Raw genomic sequence first — 10,594 nt, forward strand, 5'->3', positions numbered from 1 at the left:
TGCTTACAGTCCCTTTCATCTTGCTATTTCTCATGCTTTTAATACTGTAATTTAAAATGGGAGTAATGGTTTTGTATTTCAAAGCCAGCAATTTTTGTGTCTTCTATATAACCGGACGTGCTTTCAAAAGTTATGGCATTTTAAAGACATTTAAACACATATCTGACATTGCAATCTATAATATTAGTTAGCCAAGCAACTTAGAAGTTTTATTCCTTTTTTCCTTGGAGCTGACCCAGCATCTTTTGATGATTAATTGGCTTTCAGATTTTTTTTCTTTGCGCTGTAAATATTTTTGAATGCATATACACTTAGACACCACAGAGGAAATAAACTCCTTTTTCGTTTCTGTGAAAAAGCCATTTTAAGGATGTATCTTAAAGTGGATATCAAATCTGGTATAAATAAACTTTTGGTGTAAGTACCCTGGCTATGAAAGTAAATTTTGTTTTGGATGTGTTGATGTTCACTTGGGCTGTGAATCAGCTCATGTGTTTTAATCTGTCAAGAACTTAAGTGTCTAATTGTGCTACTAATTTGTGCTTCCAGAAGAAATTAAAAAGTGTATGGTCATCTCTAGCATCATTTAATCATCAGACAAACATCAAAGATATTTTTGACTCTTTATTTTCTTCATATATGGAAATTTGAATGGAGAAAGGTAAACATGATGATGATGATGGTTTAAACAACCTTTTTATGGTTTAAACAACCTTTTTTCTTGTTGTTTCCCATGAGAAACCTGAAAGAAAACCTTTTAAAGATGTGGACAGGCTGGAGAGGGTCCAGAGAAGGGCCACAAAAATGATGAAAGGACTGGGAAGTCTGACATGTGAGGACAAACTGAGAGAACCGGGTTTGTTCAGCCTTGAGAAAAGAAGGCTTAGGGGACATCTTAGCACCATGTTCCAGTATTTAAAGGGTGGCGACAAAGAAGATGGAGACACCTTTTTTACAAGGAGTCACATGGAAAAGATGAGGGGTAATGAGTAAAAGTTACTTCTGGAGACATTCTGATTGGACACAAGAGGAAAATGTTTCACAATGAGAACAATCAGCCATTGGAATTATTTCCTTGGGGAAATGGTGGATTCCCCAACACTGGACACTTCTAAGATCCAGCTGGACAAGGTGCTGGGTCGTCTTGTCTAGACCATGCTTTTGCCAAGAAGGTTGGACCAGATGATCCTTGAGGTCCCTTCTAACCTGGTATTTTATGATTATGTGATGTTATGATTTTTATTTTATGACTTTAATGCAAAGAACAAAATAACAAATTAAAATAAATATTTTTCTTAGCATTTCCATTAAGGAATATATTTCCCCAAAACTTTCTTCATGGTCTCCTTTACTTTTTTATTTGTCAAATGTAAATGAAGGGACTGATGAGAAGACTTAAGACAGCACAGAAAACTTGAATACTTCAGATTTTTAGGTGTGGGAACCTATGCACAACATTTATGGACCCATGCATGGGAGTATGGCCACGGGTGTGAAACAGATGAAAAAGGGGGAGGGCAAAAAAAATGAAGGATTCACACATCAATGGCAATTCACGTTGTTTCCCACGAGAAACCTGAAATAGTAGACATAATGTCTTGGAGCTCAAAGGTGCAAGGCTGTGTGAACAATATCACAAGAACAGCACCATAAGCAGTTCAAGGGAAGAAACTGTGCCCCAGCAGCCTTGGTGTGCATAGTTGGAAAGCTGCACATCGCTGAAAGGCAGATGGCAGTGCTGAGTGAAAGGAGTAAGAAGTGCAAAAGGAAAGCTCTCAGCATTACACAAATTAAGAAAAGTTGCAGTAAAAGCCATTTACACTGTAAAAGCCCTTTACCCTGTATCCTCCTGCTAGATAGATAAAAGTTTTGCCCTTCATATGCTCTGCATAATATGGAGGAATGCTGCTGGATAGCCATCATATGGGTGCTGCTGCTACCAGTCAGGTGATAGATAGCTGCCCAACAACAAAAAAAAAAGTAATAGTGTGTGATATGGGCACCCAGTGTAACAATTCTGTCCCCATCATCAAGGTGTTTGGTGTTTTTGGAAGGATGGTGCAAAATTAGGAGGACAAGTTCCCTGGGAAATACTTAGAAATATCACCAATGCAGGAATGATGAGATTCCCAGCCTCAGCCAGAGTGAAGATCACCAGGATCAGGCCATCTGTGCTTATATTAGATGTAATGTGGTTTGACTTTATGTGGGTGCCTATAAATAGAATCATAGAATCATAGAATCATAGAATCAGTGAGGTTGGAAGGGACCTTTAAGATCATCAAGCCCAACCATTAACCTACCCTGATAAAAACACCACCACTTCTAAACCATGTCCCTAAGCACCTCATCTACCCTTTTCTTAAACACCTCCAGGGATGGTGAATCCACCACCTCTCTGGGCAGCTTATTCCAATGTTTAATAACCCTTTCAGTGAAAAAATGCTTCCTAATATCCAATCTAAACCTGCCCTGACATAACTTGAACCTGTTTCCTCTTGTCCTATCACTTGTCGCCAGGGAGAAGAGGTCAGCTCCCATCTCTCTAAAACCTCCTTTCAGGTTGTAGAGGGTGATAAGGTCTCCCCTCAGCCTCCTCTTCTCCAGGCTAAACAACCCCAGATCCCTCAGTCGTTCCTCATAAGGTATGTCCTCCAGACCCTTCACCAGCTTTGTAGCCCTTCTCTGGACACGCTCCAACACCTCAATGTCCTTCTTGTAGTGAGGGGCCCAAAACTGAACACAGTACTCGAGGTGAGGCCTCACCAGTGCCGAGTACAGGGGGATGATTACTTCCCTAGTCCGGCTCACCACACTATTCCTGATGCAGGCCAGGATGGTGTTGGCCTTCTTGGCTGCCTGGGCACACTGCTGGCTCATGCTCAGCCAGCTGTCCACCAACACCCCCAGGTCCTTTTCTGCCAGGCAGCTTTCGAGCCACTCCACCCCCAGTCTGTAGCGCTGCATGGGGTTGTTGTGACTCAAGTGCAGGACCCGACACTTGGCCTTGTTGAACCTCATACCATTGGCCTCAGCCCATCTGTCCAGCCTGTCCAGATCCCTCTGCAGAGCCAATCTACCCTCAAGCAGATCAACACGCCCCCCCTAGTTTAGTGTCGTCTGCGAACTTACTGAGGGTGCATTCGATCCCCTCATCCAGATCATGATAAAGATATTAAAGAGAACGGGCCCCAGCACCGAGCCCTGGGGGACACCACTCGTGACTGGACACCAACTGGATTTAACTCCATTTACCACCACTCTCTGGACACGGCCATCCAGCCAGTTTTTTACTCAGCGAAGAGTATACCTGTCCAGGCCATGAGCAGCCAGTTTCTCCAGGAGAATGCTATGGGAAACGGTGTCAAAAGCCTTGCAAAAATCCAGGTAGATAACATCCACAGCTTTTCCCTCGTCCACCAAGTGGGTCACCTTGTCATAGAAGGAGATCAGGTTTGACAGGCATGACCTGCCTTTCACAAACCCATGCTGACTGCGCCTGATCACCCTGTTCTCTTGCATGTACCGTGTGATGGCACTGAGGATGATCTGCTCCATGACCTTCCCAGGCACCGATGTCAGACTGACTGGCCTGTAGTTCCCTGGATCCTCCTTCCGGCCCTTCTTAATAATAAAGATACTGTTCAGTATCTTAATAAAGATACTGTTCTCCTCTTACTGTTGATCTACTTGTTTGTACTCTCTGTGTGTGTGTGCATATGTGTGTGTGTGGGCTGGTGCATGTGTGTTGATTGGAATTAACACTCAGCCTTGCCACTGGACTTGGGAACAAGGAACAGCAACATCCTCATAGTTGGTGGGCTCGAAGGGGAGGAACCCCTTGGGTTCTACAGTCTACCAGAGTTATACTTAGCAGATAAAACCTGAAAACCTGTTTTTTTTTTCTGGGTTATTCCCATGCTTCCAAACTTATATCAGGCTTTAAACTGCATACAAATGAATGCCAAAATACAGTGTCAGGGACCTGAATGCGCTAAGAGTCTATAAGTGCCCTAATCAGCCTCACCTAGAAGTCCCATCCATGTGCCCTCTGCTCTTTTGTCCCTGAGCTCTATTTAAGCTCAGATCTGGGCACTCAGTCCTTGCCTGAGTTATGCTGTAGGCACATCTGTCTTTGGACTTGTTTTTTGGTGGAACCAGTATTTGGGCACTCACTTTGCAGTCATGTGCACATTTAGCTGTCAAAACAGCCCTCCGTAGAAGATAGGAACTCATGATCTGATTCCAGACTTTCAAAACCCTGTGATACACCTTGTGCAAAATGGGATACATCTTATTAGAAGTTACTGACATTGTAGGTTTAAATCTTGGTTCCTTAGACAGTGTCACTTTCAGAGAGAAATTGAACATCCCATTGGAAACACTTGTAGAAGACTGATGGCAGTTCAGGAGTGGGGAACACTGTGTAAGCTGGAGACATATTGCTGATATGGTGAGGTTTAGGGTGCAGAAAATTGCTCAAGGCTTTGGGATGGGGAAGAGGGTATGACACAGAGACTGGGAACTTGGGTACTCACTGAACAGAGCTGGAGGGTGGACCTGGAACAGCTGAGACCTGCAAGCTTTCACCACCAGGGAGAAGATGCTCTTCATGGCTGAAGAGCACCCATCCATATCTGGAAATCTAGGGGAACAATCTGATGAGAGTGGTAGTTCAGAGACTGCAGGGGCTGTCTATGAGGCACCACTGAAGCCATGGGGTCTGTTGGGGTAGGGATCTGGGGGGCAGGAGGGACCCTGTGTGCAGAGGCTGGGTACTATCTCTATGTGGCTGGACCGACGGGTGCCTGCAAGCTTGGACAGACGGGTATCAGGAAAAGTGAGGTGGTGAGGGCTGTGCTTCAGGTCTGAGCAGCAGAGCTTGAGCCTGGGGTGCACAGGGGAGGATGATATTCCCATGTCTGGGACAGCAGTGATGTGTGGGCCAGACTGATACACCTTTGATCAGGCACCCTGGCTGTGTGGCCAATGCAGCTTTCTTGGAGCCTGGGTGTCTCCTCTGCATGGTCCATACTGACCAGAAGGAAATTTGAGGCAGGCAAAGCCTGAAAAGGTCCTGCTGTGGATCAGCACCCGGCCTCTTACTTTGACAGGACACACCAAAGGGGCTGCTGGGTGAAAGCATTTGTTCCCTGCTTTATTTTCCTGTAACCATGCTCTGATTTTCTGCTCTGATCAGCCCTTCAGGAGGGCTGCTTAGACTTCCTTCAGCAGCTACATCTCCAACAGCCTCAGCAGGCCCCATTAAAACGCCAGGAAAGTGGAGTGGAAAAGGTGAGTAAGTGGATGTCCTGGTTCCATCAAGGATGGGGTTAATTTCCACAAGGAGCCGGCAGGGGAGGCAGGTATTCCATACCATATGACCCATGCCCAGCTATAAGAGGAGCTAGATGGGGAGGGTGGGGCAGTTGCCACTCAGAGGCGGGCTGCAGCGGTGCGGGTCCGGTCGGTGCGCGGCGGTACTGTAATCGCGTCCTTATACTCCTTTATCAGTGTTATTGTTTTTCTTTCTTCTTCCCTTTTGCTGTTCTGTTAAATTACACTATTTCAACACATGAGTTTTGCCTTTTTCTGATGATTTTTTCCACAGCTGTGGGAGTCAAGCGAGTGGCTGTGTGGTTCTTTGTCGCTGGCTGAGGCCAAACCATAACAGCGGATAATAGAAGAGCAACTGACATCATCTACGTGGACTTGGGCAAAGCATTTGACACTGTCCTGCACAACATCCTTGTCTCTAAATTTGAAAGACACAGATTTGACCGATGGACAACTCAATAGATAAGGAATTGGCTGGATGGTTGCACTCAAAGAGTTGTGGTCAATTGCTTCACGTCCAAGTGGCCAGCAGTGATGAGTGGCATTCCTCAGGGATCAGTACTAGGACCGGAGCTGTTTAACATCTTTGTTGGTGACATGGACAGTGGGATTGAGTGCACCCTCAGAGAGTTTGCCAATGACACCAAACTATGTGGAGCAGTCAACACGCTGGAGGGAAGGGATGCCATCCAGAGGGACCTGGACAGGCTTGACAGTTGAGCTCGTGCAAACCTCATGAAGTTCAACAAGGCCAACTGCAAAGTCCTGCACATGGCTTGGGGCAATGCCAAGCACAAATACAGGCTGAGCAGAGAACGGATTGAGAACAGCCCTGAGGAGAGGACTTGGGGGTGTTTATTGATGAGAAGCTCAACATGAGTCAGCACTCACAGCCCAGGTCAATTGCGTCCTGGGCTGAATCAAAAGAATCGGCACTTGGTCTTGTTGAACCTCATACCATTGGTGTTGGCCCATCGATCCAGCCTGTCTAGATCCCTCTGCAGAGCCTTCCTACCCTCAAGCACTCCTGCCCAACTTGGTGTTGTCTGCAAATTTATTGAGGGTGCAATCTATCCCCTCGTCCAGGTCATTGATAAAGACATTAGAGAGAACCAGCCCAAATACTGACCTCTGGGGAACACCACTTGTGATTGGCTGCCAACTGGATTTAACTCCATTCAACACAACTTTTTGGGCCTGGCCATCCAATGATGTTTATTCATATTTTGCCAATAGGTAATGAGAAACCTGTCTTATACTCTAATTCATTTGAATTTTTGTAATATTATTCTGAGGCTCTATGGAAAAGAAAATAGCGTGGGAAATCATAGCATGAGGCAGGTGGGAAGGGATCTCTAGAATAGGCATGGGAACAGGCCACAGCCTCTTACTATAATTTTATAAATTATTTCGTCAGACCTGAAGAGTTAATCATGCAGGCTCTGCAGACAGGTGATTGCACATCAGAAAGGAATGCCAAAAAAAAATAATTCCAGAGCTTTTGATTAGAGAATGAAGACATTCTGCGTGTATGCATATCTATAAACTTCTGTCAAAGCCTCAGTTATGACCACCTCCAGATAAGTGCAGGTTCCCCAGTTATTCTGTTCTGTGTCTGCTAGCCCCAATGGATATCTCTATTACCTTAATGCATCTTAAGACAGGAACTAAGGTGAAATACTAGTCAGTATCATTAGTGCTTTATAGAAAGCCATTCAAACAATCCAAAGTTTATACCTGGGATGAAAATCAGCTGCCTAAACACACACATTTATTGTCATTGTAAATGCCCTACAATGTCCTGAGTGGCCTTCAAATTTCACTCCAAAAGGAGGGGCTTGTCTCTGACAGATCCAGTGCCAGTTCCGCCAACCAAAAACTTTACTCTGGGGCACCTAATATGCCACAAGGGTATCACTAGTGGTTTCTCTTTATGCACGCGAGTTGGTCTCAACTAGCGGTCATGAATCCTGATTTAGATGACTTCTTATAGTGTTAAATTATTGAAAACTAACAATAAAAATGTGGGTTTGAAATATATTTTCCTCATAAAAGTCAAACACACTTTTTCTACTTTATGTCAAGACATCGTTTTCACATGTTTCAAGTGAGGTATAAGAAAAACAGAATGACTTTTGTTCTGAATCAGAGAATTAAAAAAAAAAAAAACTGACCAGGCAAACCAAGACAAAAATCTACAAGGAAGGAAACACAGAAATATTTTTTAAATTTGAAATTATATATTAGTCTTTGAATCGCAGAATCATAGAATGGTCAGGGTTGGAAGGGACCTCTGGAGATCATCCAGTCCAACCCCCCTGACAGTCCAGGGTCACCTACAGCAGTTGCACAGGATGGCGTCCAGGTGGGTTTTGAATGTCTCCAGTGTGGGAGACTGCACAACCTCTCTGGGCAGCCTGTGCCAGTACTCTGCCACACTAGCAGGAGAGAAGTCCCTCCTCAGGTTTAGATGGAACTTCCTATGCTGAAGTTTGTGCCCATTACCTCTTCTATCACTGGGCACCACTGAAAAAAGACTGTTCCCATCCCCCTGGCACCCTCCCTTTGAGTTTTTATAAGTATTTATAAGATCCCCCCTCAGTCTTGTTTTTCTAGACTGAAAAGACCCAAGTCCCTCAGCTAGACACTACAGTCCCCTCATCATCTTTGTAGCCCTTTGATGGACCCTCTCCAGCAGATCTTTGTCTTTCTTGAACTGGGGAACCCAGAACTGGACACAGTGCTCCAGATGTGGCTTCACCAAGGCAGAGTAGAGGGGGAGGATGACCTCCCTCGACTTGCTGGCTACACTCTTCTTGATGTACCCCAGGTTGCCATTCACCTTCTTGGCCACCAGGGCACATTGTTGGCTCATGGACACCCTGTTGTCCACCAGGACTCCCAGGTCCCTTTCCACAGAGCTGCTCTCCAGGAGGTCAGCCCCCAACTTGTACTGATGCATGGGGTTATTCCTTCCCAGGTGCAGGACCCTACACTTGCCCTGGTTGAATTTCATTAGGTTTCTCTCTGCCCAACTCTCCAGCCTGTCCAGGTCACGCTGTATGGCAGCACAACCTTCCAGCATGTCAGCGACCCCTCCCAGTTTCGTGTCATCAGCAAACTTGCTGATGGTACACTCTATCCCTTCATCCAGGTCATTGATGAATATATTGAACTGGAGTGGACCTGGTACTGACCCCTGGGGAACACCACTCGTTACTGACCTCCAACTAGACTCTGGACCACTAACCACAACCCTCTGAGCTCTATCTGTCAGCCACTGTTCAATCCATCCCACTGTCCATTCATCTCGCCCACACTTCCTAAGCTTGCCTGTGAGGATGATGTGGGATACAGTGTCAAAAGCCTTGCTGAAGTCAAGGTAGACAACATCCAGTGCCCCCCCCCCTCATCCACCCATCCGGTCATGCCATTGTAGAAGGCTATCAGATTAGTCAAACATGACTCTTTCCCTCCCCCCCCCCCCATGTCGACTACTTCTGATAACCTTCTTTTCTTCCAGAGTCTTGGAGATGATGCCCAGAACAAAATGTTCACGTGTATTTGTGTCTGTGCACTAACAAGAAGAAAAGGGCAACTGAGATAGTAATTATAATAATAATAAAAAGTAAATGAAATGGTGGGCAAAGAAAGAAGGGAAGAGGAAAAAGAAAAAGTGGTAAGTGAAACATTGTATAATCCAGGAGTCATTTTGGTTTACAGTAATAACTGCCTTCAATTATTTTTTATAAATATGCAGCAACAACTGTTGCTGCTTATCATGCTCACAATCATAACCTGTTCTGTAGCCAGAATACAACAAAGAGCCTGAATGTCAACAAAAGTCAGTCTTGAAGTATTCCTGGCTTACAAAGAATTAAGTTGATGGTGTCTGATGACAATTTTTTCCAAGGCCTGCTTGAATGCCTTGTTTCTCAAACTGTAGATTACTGGGTTCAGAAGGGGTGTGACCACTGTGTAGAGCACAGATACAGCCTTATTGAGCTCTGAGGACAGGTTGTAGGTGGGACGGACATACATGGAAATCATTGTACCGTAGTATATAATCACTACCATGAGGTGTGAGCTGCAGGTGGAGAAGGTAATTCTTTTTCCAGAAGCAGAGGGTATCTTCAGGATACTGAGAATTATAAGTAGGTATGAGACAAGAGTCAAAAGAAAGCAGCTGGAAAGGACCAGGAGAGAGAGGATGAAGATGACAGCTTCTGTGACAGTGGTGTCTGAGCATGAGAGCTTCAACAGTGGAGAGATATCGCAGAAGAAGTGATCAATGAGGTTGTAATTGCAAAAATGCAATCTGGAGACCATCAGGCAGGGCAGAAAGCCAGTAAAACCACCAGTGACCCAGGAGCCCACAGCCAGACGGGTGTAAGACTCAGCAGTCATGGCCACACCATAGTGCAGGGGTTCACAGACAGCAAGGAATCGGTCATATGCCATCACTGACAAGAGGTAGCACTCAGTGGCTCCCAGGGAAATGAAGTAGTAAAGCTGTGCCATGCATCCTGAGAAAGAGATCATCTTCGTCTTTGCCAGCAGATTGGCCAGCATCTTGGGTACAATTGTGGTGGTGTAACAGACCTCTAGGAAAGAGAGGTTTTTGAGAAATTTGTACATGGGTGAATGAAGTCGTGGCTCCAGTGTCACCACTGAAATAATAATCATGTTTCCTAGGATGGTGAGAATATAAGTAGCCAAAAACACTGTGAATAGCAGGATCTGGCAGTGTGGGTTGCTACTGAAGCCCAGTAGCCTGAATTCCAGTACTGCTGTAACATTTGTCATCTCTTGGAAAGAGCTAGGATTTGTCCGCTAAGGAAATAATCAATATCAGAATATGTTAACTTTCAGTGGTGAAAGCACTATCTATAAAGGTTATGATTCTCAAATAAACCTTTGGGAACAGCATCAAAGTCACTACCAGTCTGTCCTTCTTTTCTCCCTCTCTCCCTCCCTTCTCCCCTCCTTCCCTTCTTCCTTCCCTCCCATCCTATTCTCTCTCCCTCCTGAAATGTAAGTTTTAACATCTATTTCATGAAATTCACAGAAACAGTTATAGAATGAATTGCAGATAGCCCAGTAGACAGCCACTGTCCACACTTGCACACAAGGCTATGCATAAGAAACCACAGAAATATATAAATATATCACATATACTAATCCATAGTAAAAAGGTATACATAAACTTAGGTGTATATAACACGTGAACTCAGACACACCCACCCCGCCAAAGATC

The 10,594-nt window shown here is 44.9% G+C and overlaps 1 protein-coding gene across 1 annotated transcript; it reads right to left on the bottom strand.

Moving 5' to 3' along the window:
• Window positions 1-9,204: 9,204 nt before the first annotated feature.
• LOC309676380 (olfactory receptor 11L1-like) lies at window positions 9,205-10,143 on the bottom strand (the record flags this gene model as incomplete). Its single annotated transcript, XM_082488918.1, has 1 exon — window positions 9,205-10,143. The coding sequence occupies one exon, from the start codon at window positions 10,141-10,143 to the stop codon at window positions 9,205-9,207; it is 939 nt and encodes a 312-aa protein (XP_082345044.1).
• Window positions 10,144-10,594: the final 451 nt, after the last annotated feature.

Source organism: Vanellus vanellus (assembly GCF_965231255.1).
Source record: "Vanellus vanellus genome assembly, chromosome: 11".
NCBI lineage: Eukaryota > Metazoa > Chordata > Aves > Charadriiformes > Charadriidae > Vanellus > Vanellus vanellus.